The sequence below is a fragment of the Bos mutus genome, chromosome 3, assembly GCF_027580195.1.
Source record: "Bos mutus isolate GX-2022 chromosome 3, NWIPB_WYAK_1.1, whole genome shotgun sequence".
In the NCBI taxonomy this organism is placed as follows: Eukaryota; Metazoa; Chordata; class Mammalia; order Artiodactyla; family Bovidae; genus Bos; species Bos mutus.
This window is the reverse complement of record NC_091619.1, coordinates 52397376-52414942: the sequence shown is the minus strand read 5'-3', so window position 1 is coordinate 52414942 and position 17567 is coordinate 52397376. Positions and strand designations below refer to the sequence as shown.

The window sequence follows — 17567 nt, the reverse complement described above, 5'->3', positions numbered from 1 at the left end:
CTATTTACTCATTCTTTCAATCATCATGTATTCTGGGTTTTATTATGCTTTGATGCTGTCTTATTTGGTCCTTAGGATTCAGTAATGCACAATTATATGCCTAGACAAGAAAGACTAGATTGAAATCACACTTAAAGAATGAGTATTTGGTTTCTACTTTGAGTCTTAATCACTATCCAGGTTATATATATATATATATATACACATAGACAACATTTATTACTACCTAAATATTGCCATAATATTATGTATGGTCCATACAGGGTGTAATCTGCATGAAAACAATATTTTTACTTTTCTCTCTTCAGATAATCCAGGACAATAGCAGGTAGGGCATAAGAATTTAGCAAACAGTGTAAATAATTAGAACTAAATATTCCTTAATAAGTATTAGAACAGGTGTATGAATAAATTGTTAACTACTTTTGAAAGTTTTTTTTCTTTTTTAAATGATCAATAAAGTTGGTTTTTTTGGTTTTGGGTTTTTTTTTTTTACTTTACAATATTGTATTGGTTTTGCCATACATCAACATGAATCTGCCACGGGTGTACACGTGTTCCCCATCCTGAACCCCCCTCCCACTTCCCTCCCCATACCATCCCTCTGGGTCATCCCAGTGCACCAGCCCCAAGCTTCCTGTATCCTGCATGAAACCTGGACTGGCGATTCATTTCTTATATGATATTATACATGTTTTAATGCCATTATCCCAAATCATCCCCCACTCCCTCTCCCACAGAGTCCAAAAGATTGTTCTGTACATCTGTGTCTCTTTTGCTGTCTCGCATACAGGGTTGTCATTACCATCTTTCTAAATTTCATATATACGCGTTAGTATACTGTATTGGTTATTTTTTATTGAAAGGAAATGAAAACACTATTTCACAGAGATATCTGTACTCTCATGTTTATTGCACTATTAATCACATCAGCCAAGATATAAAAACAACCTAAACACCAATCAATAGATGAATGAACAAAAAAGAAGTGATACATATACACAACAGAATGTTATTCAGCCATGAGGCAAGAGGATATTCTGCCATTTGCGGCAATACAGATGGACCTTAAGCACATTATACTAAGTGAGATGTCAGACTAAGAAAGACACGTACTGTGTAATGTCACTTATATGTCAAATCTAAAAACGTCAAGACTTCTTTATGTTCTTCAATTCGGGATGTCTCTGGTCTAAGGGACTAGAACATCTGCTTAATTCAAGTTCTCGATGGGAAAAGATATACAGGTTTTCTATAGAATAATTTGCTTTTCCACTAAACCCTATCATTTACTGGCCACATACTCTTTACTAAACAGTTTCTTACTTAAAAGGCAAAGTCATTCTTCCTTCTGAACACTTGAAGACACAGTTATAATTGATAAAGTCATTTAAAATCTCCAGTGGAGATGTGTTAACATCCTTGCAGAGGCACAGAGATTGTGATACACAGAGGAGGTCACAGAGGAGGAGACTGTGCCAGAAAAGTTTCTTTTATTCTGCTAGCATTTAAATCAACTTAGAGATCTTAATCTAGTGTGTGAAATCCAAATTATCTATTCCTTCAGGCCTTTGGAGTGTTCATGGAACTCTGGCAATTGATAACCATCATGCATGTATCAGTATTTTGTGTTTCCAGCAGAGTCTTATGCAGTATACTCTGTGCCTAAACATACTCCATGAAGATGCGCAGAAAAGTAGGTCATGGTTTTTGTCCTCAGATGAACTTTACTTTCATTTGAAAACAAACACTAGACAAAATTTGTTGCATTGCACCCGGGCCAGGACTGGATTTATCACCAGATCCCGTGTGCCTCTACTTTAACAGGGACGCTGTAAATTCTTTTCAGGATCTGGGTATCACTGCAAATGTGGATCCTGATTCCAAGAGTCCTCAGAACATGCAGGCATCCCCATTCTCCAGCACACAGGTACCAAGTAAATTTCCAGAGGTCCCCTAGAAGGGGAATGGGAAAATCATTATCATATAACCCTGTTCTAGAGTTGAAGGGTCATTTCTCTTGCGATCCTCCTTTCCTCTCCAGGTGATAAGTTCATTATCTGAAATTGGTTTAGATCAAGGCTACAGACTTTCTTTTCATCGAGGCTACCTCTCAGCCTCCTGATAAACATCCTTGATTCCATTTGATTGCTTCTTCCACATCCATTTTGACTCTATGGTCATCCTATTCTATTTGCCATATTCAGAATTTTCTCTGGCCAGGTCCTGCTGGCTTCCACTCCAACCATTTTATGGACTGAATGCTTGTGTTCTCCAAAATTCATTTGCGGAAACCCTAACTCCCAATGTCCCAATGTACTTGGAAGTGGGGCTTTGGGGAGGAAATTATTTGGTAATGAGTGTGGGGCCTTTATGAGTCTGATTAACGCCCTCATAACAAAGAAATATGAGGTATTCCTTCTCTCACTCTTCCAAAACTATGAGGACACAATAGGAAAGTTGCCATCTGTGAAGCTGCAAGAGGACACTTACAAACAACCCAGCAGTGCTGATACACACTTTTGGACTTACAGCCTCCATAACTGGGAGACATAAGCATTTGTAGTCTAAGCCATCCAGTCTGTGTTAATTTGTTATAGAGCCTGAGCTAAGACAAACCCTGATTCTCACCACTATCATTGTGGGTACTCGACTTTTGATGTTTAAATGCCAACACATGGCCTCCATGTATCAGCGTCTATCAGCCCCAGTACTGTCAGGACATCCAGTTCTTCATGGTACATTCCTCCTTCTACTCTTGCCTGCAGCAGAGAGCCACCAGTGAACTTTCAAGCAAGATGGGATTCCTCTCACCAGGAATATTCCTAATGTTTAGTAATTTTCTTCCAGCATCTTACAAGTGTACTTCATAGGAAGTAAAGGCAGAGTCGGACACAACTTGGTGACTAAACCACTACCACTAATGGTTCCTCTAGCTGAGAAATCAAGGGGTAACAGGAAAGTTTATACCTTATATTTGAAGCAAATGTAAGGGATTAAAAACCAAACCAAGAGGAAAACAAAACTAGGATGCAAATCTGATGCCTTCTAGTGTTTTGCTCCAACTCATTGAACAGGCTAATATTTCTAGAAACAATGAACAATTTTATCATCTAACAGTCAATTTCAAATTCCATTTATTATCATTTTTAGTATAACACTTCATGCTTTCTTTGTTATTTGAGAAATGACAACGATATAATGAAAAACACGTGTTTTTTTTAAACACCCTTAATACCAAGCTGTCCCTCCCCAGAAGAAATCAATGATATCAGTTTTTCAAGAGATGCTCCATATAAATGAGTGCACATAATAACTGCAGTTTTTATGGTGAACAGATAATGCAAACTGTTTTCTACCTCAGTTTTTTTTCATTCTACAATATATCTTTAAGCTTTTTCTATATTTATGCGGCAGAGAAGGCAATGGCACCCCACTCCAGTACTCTTGCTTGGAAAATCCCATGGACGGAGGAGCCTGTTAGGCTGCAATCCACGGGGTCGCTAAGAGTTGGACACGACTGAGTGACTTCCCTTTCACTTTTCACTTTCATGCATTGGAGAAGGAAATGGCAACCCACTCCAATGTTCTTACCTGGAGAATCCCAGGGATGGGGGAGCCTGGTGGGCTGCAGTCTATGGGGTCGCACAGAGTCGGACACGACTGAAGTGACTTAGCATAGCATAGCATATTTATGTGGATAGACTTCCATTGTTGATTTATTTACTGGCTACATAGTATTCCAGTATATGTACATGCAAAATATACATTATTAATACCAACTATATAGATAGACAGTTAAGTAGTTTTCAGTCTTTTGCCATTAAAAGAGATGCCTCAATGGACCTCTTGTATATATATGTGTATAAAGCAGTAGTGGTGTTAATCGCTTGATCATGTCCAGTTCTTTGAGACCCCATGGACTACAGGCCGCCAGGCCCCTCTGTCCATGGGATTTTCCAGGCAAGAATACTGGAGTGGGTTGCCATGCCCTTCTCCAGAGAATCTTCCTGACCCAAGGATTGAACCTGGGTTTCCTGCATTGAGAGCAAATTCTTTACCGTCTGAGCTAGAGGGAAGCTATATATGTGTATATGTGTGTATATGCTGTGTGTGTGTGTGTGTGTGTGATTTTGCACACATATATTTCTTAAAAGTGGAGATGCTGTATCAAAATGTCTAGGCATTTATTCTGTCTAATGTGGGCCAGGCATTGATATTTTTAGTAACCACTTTTTATATTTAAAGCCTTGCTAAATGAAAGTGAAAAGCATTCACACCAAACATAGGCCAGAGCATATACATATATAATATATCTTTAATTTTTTAAAAGGAGATCTACTTTTTAAATAGGGAGCCCATGCCTCTCACAATATGACCAAGAAGTTTGCCTGGAGCACACAATACTGAAGCAATCTCTTTGCCAAATCTGTCCAAGACTAGTGCAATCCAGGAAGCATTACCATCATTAGTATTATCAATCATATTTCTCAAATGATTTATCTCTGCACTCATATTCTCAGATTTCTGTCTAAATCCTTCTTTAAGCAGAGCTTCCTGGGCCTAAAAAAAAAAAAAAAAAGTGAGAAAAGTAAAAATTTTTAATTCCCTTTTTTTCTCAAGGATTACATTTTCTCAAATTTTAAAACCTCATCAAACTGTCTATTTTATTCCTAACATTGTTCTCTCTTACTCAATCATGGAAGGAGAATTTTGTAAACAGAATATCTACCAGTTTTGACCTGAACATTAAGAGAAATTGTAATTTACAGTCTTACTACTACTCATACACCATTGGATTTAGCCCGTGAAGCTAAGCCTGACATGAGGACAAATACATGTTCTAGGCAAAAGATGCCAGGTGTGATTGCACTAAGTCTCAGCCCCACTCAGGATGGTATAGTCATCCAAATCATAGACATCTGTTCTAAACACACCCAGATGGACAGTGAGAGAGTTTCCCTTTTGCCTCACGATAGCTTGGGTATCCACTCCTGGAGACAATGCAGCACATTTAGAAGCTGTCCCTGCCCTGTGTTTTTTAAGTCTGGGCATTGCTGATAGTTCTATGTCAGCATAGATAGGGCCTTTGGGTGGTCGCAGGGTAACTGGCAGTGATGCTCTAAAGCAAACCAGTTAAATACACGTGGTTAGAATATCCATTTAACCAAGCCTCATGAGATCATTTTAAAACTCCCCAAATTTTATAACAGGGTTTATAAATACAAACCGTGTTCATACTCTCTGATGGCTTGCAGAGGCCCTATGCCTCTTGAAGTCTCCAGAGTCTACTAACAGAATAGCACTCAAAGACTTTGGAAGGATTCAAAGGCTTTGGGGTTTTAATGAATCACAAGCAGTTAATGTCAATGGTGCTTCCCTCCATGGTCTTGCTGTAACCTTTACCCATCCCTTCCTGAGGTCCCAGGGTAATGACCATCGAGCACGACTAAGGCCACAGCCTGACTTACCTTCAGCTTATGCTCCAACATCATAGTCTGCTCTCTCAGTATGTTTTCTCTTTCCCTCTCCAGCTTCTCTGTCAGCTGGGCTATGTTTTCCTGGAGACTCCTCTGTTGCGCCTCCATCTCCTGCTGCTGCTCTTGCAGTTTCTGTCTTAGCAGCTCCAGTTCCTTCTCAGCTGTCTCATTCCTGGCCCGCTCCTCTGCCCCAGGAAGGTTTTAGAGAGGGAAGAAAATAAGGTAAGGACTGATCTCTACCCTCCTGACCTCAGAGATTAAAATAAAGTTGGAAAGCGAGGTGGGAAATCTCTGAATTCCTTGCTTTGTCCACATCACCAAGAGCACATTCCAGAATGTGATGGGAGTCTGGCTGATGTCTAACCCTGTTGTGATTGCACAATTCCTTTTACTGTTTTCAGATGTAGCAGAGTTGTTCCACAGATGGAGAGGAATCTCTTTGTACCAGGGTTTTAGTCTCACACCTGTCAGAGGGCACTGCCCAAGTCTACCCATTCCCTGTGAGCCAAACCCTACCCCGTACCTGCTACAGCCTTCTCCCCATCAGTGAGGGCTTTATCTGCCTGCAGGATGGATTTCTCGACTACCACCTGTGACTGCAGAAAGCTCTGGAGGACTTCATTTTCCTGAGGAACCAAGAAGGAACACAGAACTTAGATTTCCATTGGGGAGATAAGTGCAAAAACAGTCACATCTACATAATTTTTCTTCATGTTTAAAATTCCACAGTAGTCCCCTACAAGTCTAAGCTCCTTAGAGTGACCTGTCTTCCTCCCATCTCCCTCTCAGTGCTACTTCCTTCTAGCCACTCTAGACTCCAGCCAGTCAGAACTATCTTCAGTTCTACAAACCCAAGATCTCCAGTACTTTTATATATTTGTCTTCCCAGTGTGAAATATTGCCTCTAAACTGTGCTGCTGTTTTCCTCTGCTCAGTTTAGTTCAGTTCAGTTGCTCAGTCGTGTCTGACTCTTTGCGACCTCATGAATCCCAGCACGCCAGGCCTCTGTGTCCATCACCAATTCCTGGAGTTCACTCAAACTCACATCCATCGAGTCAGTGATGCCATCCAGCCATCTCATCCTCTGTCGCCCCCTTCTCCTCCTGCCCCCAATCCCTCCCAGCATCAGAGTCTTTTCCAATGAGTCAACTCTTCGCATGAGGTGGCCAATGTACTGGAGTTTCAGCTTTAGCATCATTCCTTCCAAAGAAATCCCAGGGCTGATCTCCTTCAGAATGGACTGGTTGGATCTCCTTGCAGTCCAAGGGACTCTCAAGAGTCTTCTCCAACACCACAGTTCAAAAGCATCAATTCTTCGGCTCTCAGCTTTCTTCACAGCCCAACTCTCACATCCATACATGACCACAGGAAAAACCATAGCCTTGACTAGACGGACCTTTTTTGGCGAAGTAATGTCTCTGCTTTTCAATATGCTATCTAGGTTCGTCATAACTTTTCTTCCAAGGAGTAAGCATCTTTTAATTTCATGGCTGCAGTCACCATCTGCAGTGATTTTGGAGCCCAGAAAAATAAAGTCTAACACTGTTTCCACTGTTTCCCCATCTATTTCCCATGAAGTGATGGGACCAGATGCCATGCTCTTCATTTTCTGAATGTTGAGTTTTAAGCCAACTTTTTCACTCTCCTCTTTCACCTTCATCAAGAGGCTTTTTAGTTCCTCTTCACTTTCTGCCATAAGGGTGATGTCATCTGCATATCTGAGGTTATTGATATTTCTCCCGGCAATCTTGATTCCAGCTTGTGCTTCTTCACTTGATGGCTAAAACTTAAGGCAACTTTGTTTAACCTGCTAATCCTCTCAGTTCAGATCTTTAAGATGATGACAATAAGTGTAGATGCATCTTAATGTCATTTGAAGGATTAAAGGGTCTAAGGAAAGATCCAGGAATCCCATCCCTGGGCATATATTCCAGGAAAACCAAAATTTAGAAAGACACATGTATCCCAATTTTCATTGCAGCACTATTTACAATAACCAGGCATGGAGGCAACCTAAATGTCCATTAACAGAGGAATAGATTAAAAAGATATACATAAATGGAATATCACTCAGCCATAAAAAAGAACAAAGTAATGTCATTTGCAGCAATATGGATGGACCTAGAGACTATCAAATTGTGTGAAGTAAGTTAGACACAGAAAGCAAATATCATATGATATCACTTATATGTGGAGTCTAATAAATAGGTACAAATGTAGTTATTAATGAATTTCATACAGTGAATCTTAAGACCTAAAACTTTCATGATTTCCCCATGTCCTCTTATTACCCACACTTGGTGTTTTGCTCTCAGATTTTCAAGAGACCCTCTGGACTCTATTCTGTAGGCTCCCCATGCTCCCCTTGTTCCTCACCTTTACTCCTTTCCTGGGCACTTGGCAATAGTCCTGTTGTAATCTTTCCATTGCTTTCCTGTAGAGTTTGTGCCCTCCAGGAACAGAGAAAGCACCTGCTGATATACTTTGCATTAGGGCCTTGGAAAGCTCATCAAGTTTAGCCTGGCAGTATTTGATAGATGCCTCTTCATTCTGCAGCATGAAACCCTCCTTCTTATTCTTTATGACTCCCTGCAAGGGAAATATAGAGAGATGTCACCAGGAAAATGAAAAAGAGGAGTTAAAATTTCAAAGAACGTAGTAGAAGGATTGGTCTAACTGCTGTCCTCATGAGAAAAGTATTTTTTTTAATCAAATAAAAAAGCAATCACAAGACCTGATCTATCACAACTCTGAAAACTCTCTGATAGAGCACAGGAAATTTTCTCAGCTTCCCTTCAGGTTCTTATCTGAAATGTTGGAGTTGCATTATCTCTTCTCTGTGGTTCTTTGCAGTTGCAATGCTCAGTGATTCTATTTTCAATGATATAGCAAGGAGCAACCTAAGTTGAAAATGGCTTGGAATAACAGTCTGATTAGAAACATTTTAGTTCCTGATCAAAAGAATGTGTTCAAAGAAAAAGAAATCAACTTAAGAATGACTTGTGTGTGTGCCCTGGACAGCACTGGAATCTGCAGAAATATTTACTTCCAAAGGATATCTATACTGGTTTTACAGCAGAGATGAGAGACATTTCCAGATAAACTTCCCAAGATTTGGTAGAAAAAAAGAAGACAACGCAGTCCTTTGAACCTCTATCCCTCATGTGAACACAGACTACTTCATCCTTGAATGAGGGATGAACCATGGGGACCATAAGGGCACTGCTAGGCTTCATTATTCAAGGGGAGGGGGAAAAATGGTAAATACAAAGACAAATTACCAGAAGACCCATCTGGAATTCCTGATCTTTGTCCTTGAAGGAGCTCTCCATGAAGATGGCAATGGCTTCCCTCTCACAGGCTGCGTGCACCTCCAGCAGTTCCTGGAACGTCTCTGTGGGGAGGCTCAGTCGCTGGGTCATTTGCTCACTGTAGTGGTCAGCTGCCTTCTGCACAGCTGCTGAGTTTTCCAGCTGGGCCAGAGTTGTCACTGCATTCTCCAAGCAAGGTACAGCTCCGGTATTGATAGTATCCACATAGGTCACAACCAGAGTCCTCAGTCCTAAATAAGTCAGGACATTTAAGGGATAAATATTAAGTTATCAATCAATAGGCACCAAGATTCTCAGACTACATTTTTAAAGACACACATGCACACACACACACACCGTTCCCCCTTCTACTATCACTACCTTCATTTTCTTATTGACTCTTTATTTTTATGTTTTTCCAGCCCACAGGGCAGAAAAAATTGAAAATCTACCTCTATGTAATAAACTAGGAGGCATCTGAAATATTAAAAGCAAAATAGATTGCATAGGTATTAAGATGAGACAGGGTATATAAGATTATATTTACTCACAATTCTGAGGCTTTGAATGGATTTTTCAGTGATTTATGGACTAGTATTTATTTTTGGTCCACTCTAATCTTCAAAAAAATTAAAAGACACTTAAAATTAAAAGATGCTTGCTCCTTGGAAGAAAAGCTATGACCAACCTAGATAGCGTATTAAAAAGCAGAGATGTTACTTTGCCAACAAAGGTTTGTCTAGTCAAAGCTATGGTTTTCCCAATAGTTGTATATGAATGTGAGAGTTGGACCATGAAGAAAACAGAGTGCCAAAGAATTGATGCTTTTGAACTGGGTGTTGAAGAAGACTCTTGGGAGTCCCTTGGATCTCAAGGAGATCAAACCAGTCAATCCTAAAGGAAATCAGTCCTGAATGTTCATTGGAAAGACTGATACTGAGGCTGAAGCTCCAATATTTTGGCCACCTGATGGAAAGAACTGACTCATTTGAAAAGGCCCTGATGCTGGGAAAAATAGAAGGCAGGAAGAGAAGGGGATGACAGAGAATGAGATGGTTGGATGGCATTACTGACTCGATGGACATGAGGTTGAGCAAGTTCCAGGAGTTGGTGATGGACAGGGAAGCCTGACGTGCTGCAGTGCATGGGGTCACAAAGTGTCAGACATGACTGAGTGACTGAACTGAGCTGAATCTTCCAAAATATCTTTCATATTCTACTTGCAAAGAACACTTACTATATAGGACTTCAGAAAATGGAAGATTCTGTTTTTATACCCTGATAGTGAGTTTTTTCTCAGTAGAGGAATTTTCCAGATAAGTAGAAGCCACAGATTTCAGTGACAAAACTTGCCATTTAAGGAAGGGATTTGTAAATTCCCCAAAGTAAGATAATTATGAAGCATACATATTTCTTTATGGAGTATGAGTGTCTGTAAAACCCAAATTCCATAAAGAATCAAACAAAAATACTGAAAAACATATTATACACAATATTCAGCACACATCAACCCCCATGGAATCAGGAAAAAGAGACTCACGATTCCCAGTGACCATGATCCCCTCTTTGAGGGTCTTGATTTTTGCATTGGTGAAGATGTAAGAGCAGAAATTGTTTGTTTGTTTCAGGAATTTAGGATCCAGTTGGTCTTCAGACACATTCTCAATATTGTGTAGGAGTTCTTTGTCATTTGTTGGCCAATCAAACACAAAACACTTCCGTGTTGGAAAGAAATGCCTGATACACTCTCTGGGTAGATTGGATGTTTTGGCTTTGGGATTCCTGCCTGAAAGACAGAAAAACAGATTAGAGAGGGAAGACTTTTGAAACAATGGAGCTCATGGTGTTCAGGACAGGGATTTGTGTTTCTTTGCTGTCTTCTATGCTAATAACTTACTTAACATAAACACTCAGCACTTCCTTGCACATAAAACTTACACCATTGATATTACTCTGGAGAGAAGTTTTGGGAGACATCTGATTCAATAAAAGAAACCTAAAACTGATATCTGCAGACCTGCACACTATAGAGCAGTTGTCTCTTAGATATTTACTGAACTAATGGGTAAAAGGATGAAAGTTCAAATGTAAATTTTAGCTCTAGTTAGTCTCATGTAGGAATTGAGCCGTGAGGCCGAGAAGAAGAGCCATAAACAAGGGTTAAGGGACAATACTTGAAATATTGGGAATGACACCCTAATTATTTAGAGAAAATGATTTTGATGCTAAAAAATACTTGGTACAGAGTTAGCTAATTTTTAGCAAAAACCTCTGAAGGATAAACGTAACTAAAATTCAATTTTAAGATGTCACCACTAATCAATCAACTCTGACAAAAACTATTATATTTGATCTGACAGTTGTCCTCTTCTGACCAGACAATTTCTCAATAGATATTTTGAGAAAGCATAAATAGAAAAAGCAAGAATGAGTAAATCAGAATTGATATCTCTCTCAAGATTTCATCAGATATACCCAGTGTAAATGTAACCCATTAAAATAATTCATTAATTTGTAATTAAAACACAGGTAAATATGTGAGAATCAGGAGAAAGCTGGGATGAAGAAGGTAAAATGAATGTTCTAAAAATTATCAGAAATATTGAAAAAGCATAGATTGAAAAGACACACACTTCATCAGGTTTATTTAGAACATTAAGTCATTTTTTACATGATATTCCCAGGTGGTACTAGCAGTAAAGAACCTGCCTGCCAATGCAGGAGACGTAAGAGATGTGGGTTCGATCCCTGGGTCAGGAAGATCCCTTGGAGGAGGACATGGCAACCCAATCCAGAATTCTTCCCTGGAGAATCCCAAGGGCAGAGGAATCTGGAGGGCTACAGTCCATAGAGTCGCAGAGTCAGACATGACGAAACGACTTAGCCTAGCACATAACTATACAGGATTAGAAAGATCCCTCTTTGAGAATAAAATCTACCTATGTGAAATGCAGTTGTTGGTTTTTTTTTAATTAGATAGACTTTTCATTATAATTTCATGCCAACAAGTACCTGGTCAGTTGTTTTCCTCAACAAAGAAAAGCAGAAGCCAAAATAGGGAACACAGGCATCTGGTCTTTAGAAGGCTTTAGCACCCATTGTAATCTGGATGCTAATTTACAAATGGTATAAAAAACAAATTGATTTTGAATAATTTCACTTCACCTTACACTTTACTTTTCTTAAGTGAACATCAACTCCAGTGGCTAGAGCTTTGCAACCCACTTTCCAGCCATGATTCCTACAGATTTTGATCTAGTCTCAAGTACAAATGCAACCCTGTAGAGGGAATTCTTAATAATGTACTTTCACAGCCTTGAGAAATTCCATAGAAATAGCACCTGGAAAAACAGCATATATTAAGAAACTGTGTTAATGATTATCTTTCATGTTTTTCTTAAGAATAATCTCCTTGTTACAAACCCTAAGGCCAGACCCAGAAGGGAGTATGACTGGGATTATGAAAGCATGGACCTTGGAACACTGGCTCAGCGTCAGGCATAAATGCTGCCTACCCACTTGCTGATTGTTCCCAACACAAGCCCAAAAGGAAACTTCTTGGAGTAAAAACAAGGAGATCTGGACTATGTCAGTGTAGTGCCTTGGGAAATATAAGATCAAAAATAGTCTTGTAGTCTGCAATTAAAAATAAAAGCTGGACTCAGAGTGGACCCTCACCTCAGTCCAATAGAGGCTATATGTACCCTGACCCATTGCACCAGATTTTGTGTTCTGTCTTCATTCTTGTTGCTCACTCCTAGACCATTAGGGCAACAATTGGCACCAAACATAGGGCCAGAGCAAAAGACCACTAGGAGCAAAAGTGAAATTACAGCAACACAGAACCTGGGATAGTTGAGAGGCCTCTGAAAATTCCTGCTGGTAAGTCTTCAAGCATTTACAGGGTTAAAATGGTAAAACTCAGCAGTGGCCACAGGACTGGAAAAGGTCAGTTTTCATTCCAATCCCAAAGAAAGGCAATGCTAAAGAACGCTCAAACTACCGCACAATTCCACTCGTTTCACACGCTAGTAAAGTAATGCTCAAAATTCTCCAAGCCAGGCTTCAATGATACATGAACCCTGAACTTCCAGATGTTCAGACTGGTTTTAGAAAAGGCAGAGGAACAAGAAGTCAAATTGCCAACATCTGCTGGATCATCAAAAAAGCAAGAGAGTTCCAGAAAAACATCTATTTCTGCTTTATTGACTATGCCAGGCCTTTGTGTGGATCACAACAAACTGTGGAAAATTCTTCAAGAGACTACCAGACCACCTGACCTGCCTCTTGAGAAACCTGTATGCAGGTCAGGAAGCAACAGTCAGAACTGGACATGGAACAACAGGCTGGTTCCAAATAGGGAAAGGACTACATCAAGGCTGTATATTGTCACCCTGCTTATTTAACTTACATACAGAGTACATCACGAGAAACGCTGGGCTGGAGGAAGCACAAGCTGGAATCAAGATTGCTGGGAGAAATATCAATAATCTCAGATATGCAGATGACACCACTCTTATGGCAGAAAGTGAAGAAGAACTAAAGAGCCTCTTGATGAAAGTGGAAGAAGACAGTGAAAAATTTGGCTTAAAACTCAACATTCAGAAAACTAAGATCATGGCATCTGGTCCCATCACTTCATGGCAAATGGAGAAACAGTGGAAACAGTGACAGACTTTATGTGGGGAGCTCCAAAGTCACTGCGGAGAAGGCGATGGCACCCCACTCCAGTACTCTTGCCTGGCAAATCCCATGGATGGAGGAGCAGTCCACGGGGTCGCAAAGAGTTGGACATGACTGAGCGACTTCCCTTTCACTTTTCACTTTCATGCATTGGAAAAGGAAATGGCAACACACTCCAGTGTTCTTGCCTGGAGAATCCCAGGGATGGGGGAGCCTGGTGGGTTGCCATCTGTGGGGTCGCACAGAGTCGGACACGACTGAAGTGACTTAGAAGTAGAAGAAAATCACTGCAGATGTTGACTGCACCCGGGAAATTAAAAGACTTACTCCTTGGAAGAAAAACTATGACCAATCTAGACAGCATATTAAAAAGCAGAGACATTACTTTGCCAACACAAAGGTCTGTCTAGTCAAGGCTATGGTTTTTCCAATAGCCATGTATGGATGTGAGAGTTGGACTATAAAGAAAGCTGAGCACAGAAGAATTGATGCTTTTGAACTGTGGTATTGGAGAAGACTCTTGAGAGTCCCTTGGACTGCAAGGAGATCCAACCAGTCCATCCTAAAGGAAATCAGTCCTGAATATTCATTGGTAGGACTGATATTAAAGCTGAAACTCCAATACTTTTGCCACCTGATGTGAAGACCTGACTCATTTGAAAAGACTCTGATGCTGGGAAAGATTGAGGGCAGGAGGAGAAGGTGACAACAGAGGATGAGATGGTTGGATGGCATCACAGACTCAATGGACATGAGTTTGAGTAAACTCTGGGAGTTGGTGATAGACAGGGAGGCCTGGTGTGTTGCAGTCCATGGGGTCGCAAAGAGTCGAACATGACTAAGTGACTGAACAAACTGAAAATGGGAAATGTTGAGACTGTAGAACACTATCACCCACATATTTGTTTATTAAGACAACTCTTGAAAGGGAGAGGAGCTTCTATTAGTGAAGGGGGATTATTAGAATTGTTGCAAGCAATAGATAAATATTGCTGCTTGTTCCCATCAATAGGGGCCTTGGATTTAAAAGTCTGGGAAAAGGTTGGAGCCAAGTTTAAAAAGGAACATGCAAAAGGAACTCCACTCCCTATTTCTATTTGGAGTATGTGGGCATTAATTAACTCCGTACTGGAACCTTTGCAGATTTCTGATTCTTTTGAAGAAAATGATGATAATTCTCTTGAATAACCTCAAAGTTCAGAGTATGTGGAGTCTGAGGGAAAGGGGCAGCCATCTGCAAAACCTGCTCCTTCAGCTCCTGAGGAAGATGATGAGGGATTTTTTCCTCCGTCTCCTCCCCCTTGTCCTCCAAATCAATATAGCAAGGGCAGTCGCCAAATTATGTTCAATCAAGGTTATATACCAGGATTGGGACTGGGCAAAAATCAACAAGGAAGTATTTATCCTTTGACTACTCAAGATTTCAAACCGCCCTCTTTTCACTAGTGGCCACTGCTCCTATTAATCTTCCTCCACCCACACCCATACCCCTTAATCGGAAAACAGATCAACCTATGTGGATAGAGCAGTGCCCCCTAAACCAAAAAAAAAAAAAAAAAAAAAAATTGAGGCTTTACATGAATTAGTTAATGAAAAACTTAACAAGGGACATATTATTGAGTCCTTTGCACTCATCTCACATGCTAGTAAAGTAATGCTCAAAATTCTCCAAGCCAGGCTTCAGCAATATGTGGACCATGAACTTCCTGATGTTCCAGCTGGTTTTAGAAAAGGCAGAGGAACCAGAGATCAAATTGCCAACATCCTCTGGATCATGGAAAAAGCAAGAGACTTCCAGAAAATCATCTATTTCTGCTTTATTGACTATGCCAAAGCCTTTGACTGTGTGGATCACAATAAACTGTGGAAAATTCTGAAAGAGATGGGAATACCAGACCACCTGGTATTCCCAGGTGGGAAAAAACTCTTAGAAATTTGTATGCAGGTCAGGAAGCAACAGTTAGAACTAGACATGGAACAACAGACTGGTTCCAAATAGGAAAAGGAGTTCATCAAGGCTGTATATTGTCACCCTGTTTATTTAACTTATACGCAGAGTACATCATGAGAAACGCTGGACTGGAAGAAACACAAGCTGGAATCAAGATTGCCAGGAGAAATATCAATAACCTCAGATATGCAGATGACACTACCCTTATGGCAGAAAGTGAAGAGGAACAAAAAGCCTCTTGGTGAAAGTGAAAGAGAAGAGTGAAAAAGTTGGCTTAAAGCTCAACATTCAGAAAACGAAGATCATGGCATCTGGTCCCATCACTTCATGGGAAATAGATGGGAAAACAGTGGAAACAGTGTCAGACTTCATTTTTGGGGCTCCAAAATCACTGCAGATGGTGACTACAACCATGAAATTAAAAGACACTTACTCCTTGGAAGGAAAGTTATGACCAACCTAGATAGCATATTGAAAAGCAGAGACATTACTTTGCCAACAAAGGTCCGTCCAGTCAAGGCTATGGTTTTTCCTGTGGTCATGTACGGATGTGAGAGTTGGACTGTGAAGAAGGCTGAGCACCAAAGAATTGATGCTTTTGAACTGTGGTGTTGGAGAAGACTCTTGAGAGTCCCTTGAACTGCAAGGAGATCCAACCAGTCCATTCTGAAGGAGATCAGCCCTGGGATTTCTTTGGAAGGAATGATGCTAAAGCTGAAACTCCAGTACTTTGGCCACCTCATGCGAAGAGTTGACTCATTGCAAAAGACTCTGATGCTGGGAGGGATTAGGGGCAAGAGAAGAAGGGGACGACAGAGGATGAGATGGCTGGATGGCATCACTGACTCGATGGACGTGAGTCTGAGTGAACTCCGGGAGTTGGTGATGGACAGGGAGGCCTGGCGTGCTGGGATTCATGGGGTTGCAAAGAGTCGGACACGACTGAGCGACTGATCTGATCTGATCTGATCTGATCTTAGCCCTTGGAATTCTCCAGTGTTCGTTATACAAAAGAAATCTGGTTAACAGAGAATGCTTACTGATCTGAGAGCTGTTAATGCTGTTATTGTTTCAATGGGTGCTTTGCAGCCTGGTCTACCTAATCCTAGTATGATTCCAAGAAATTTGCATTTGTTTGCTATTGATCTCAGAGATTGTTTTTTCACTATTCCTTTATATCCTGATGATAAACCTAGATTTGCCTTTTCAGTTCCCTCCATTAATTTAAAAGAGCCACATAAAAGACTTCAATGGACTGTATTACTTCAAGGTATGCTTAACAGTCCCACTATTTGTCAAAATTTTGTAGCCAAGGCTTTACATCCAATGCGACAGCAATTCCCTCATGCATATATCATTCATTATATGGATGATATACTATGTGCCTACCTGAAATTGATAGCCTATAGGAATGTTTTTAAAGCTAAAGGAATGCTTGGAATGTACTGGCTTGTATATAGCTCCTGATAAATCACAATACACTGAACCTTTTCAGTACTCAGGAAATAAGTCACCCATACTGCAATCAAACCAAAAGATGCAGATACGCAGAGACTCAATTAAAACTTTAAATGAACTGGATTCAGCCTAAACTAGGGATTCCAACTTATTCTTTATCCCATTTATTCTATTAAGAGAAAATCCAGAGCTTAATAGCTCCCAACAAAAATTTCCTGAGGCTGAGAAAAAACTAGCAATTATAGAACAAGCTGTACAAAACTGCCAAGTAGACAAAATAGACCCTTTAGAGCCTCTTCAGTTGTTTGTCTTCCCCACCCCTCATTCCCCTACTGGGTTGATTATGCAAACTCCTTTAATAGTTTAATGGCTATTCTTAGCTAATTCACAAACAAAATCTATTACCCTTTACTTAGATATGGTAGCCAATATAATTCTAAAAGGAAGAGAGTGTGTTCAACAGCTTACTGGACATGATCCCTGCCTTGTTTGGACTACACCAACTTCCAAGGAATTAAAACATTCTCTTCAAAATTCATTATTCATTATCTTGGCAACAAACTTTTAGTTGTCCAATATGTTGGACATATTGGCAACCACTATCCTGATTTGCCTATATCTTGTAGTTTTTAAAACAAACAAGATGGATTTTGCCTAGAATTAGCAGTATCAACCCCATTCCCT

The 17567-nt window shown here is 40.2% G+C and overlaps 1 protein-coding gene across 1 annotated transcript in view; it reads right to left on the bottom strand.

Moving 5' to 3' along the window:
• Positions 1–905: 905 nt before the first annotated feature.
• The window catches only part of LOC102281619 (guanylate-binding protein 6), a 29068-nt gene continuing 12406 nt past the window's right edge, over positions 906–17567 (bottom strand). Inside the window, exons 6-11 of the mRNA XM_005893681.3 lie at positions 10332–10577; positions 8762–9042; positions 7857–8069; positions 6004–6106; positions 5472–5665; positions 906–4563 (exon numbers count right to left, since the gene is read on the bottom strand). Of these exons, the coding sequence (XP_005893743.2) occupies positions 4339–4563; positions 5472–5665; positions 6004–6106; positions 7857–8069; positions 8762–9042; positions 10332–10577 (1262 nt within the window). The 3' untranslated portion in view covers positions 906–4338. The remainder of the gene's footprint in view (positions 4564–5471; positions 5666–6003; positions 6107–7856; positions 8070–8761; positions 9043–10331; positions 10578–17567) is intronic.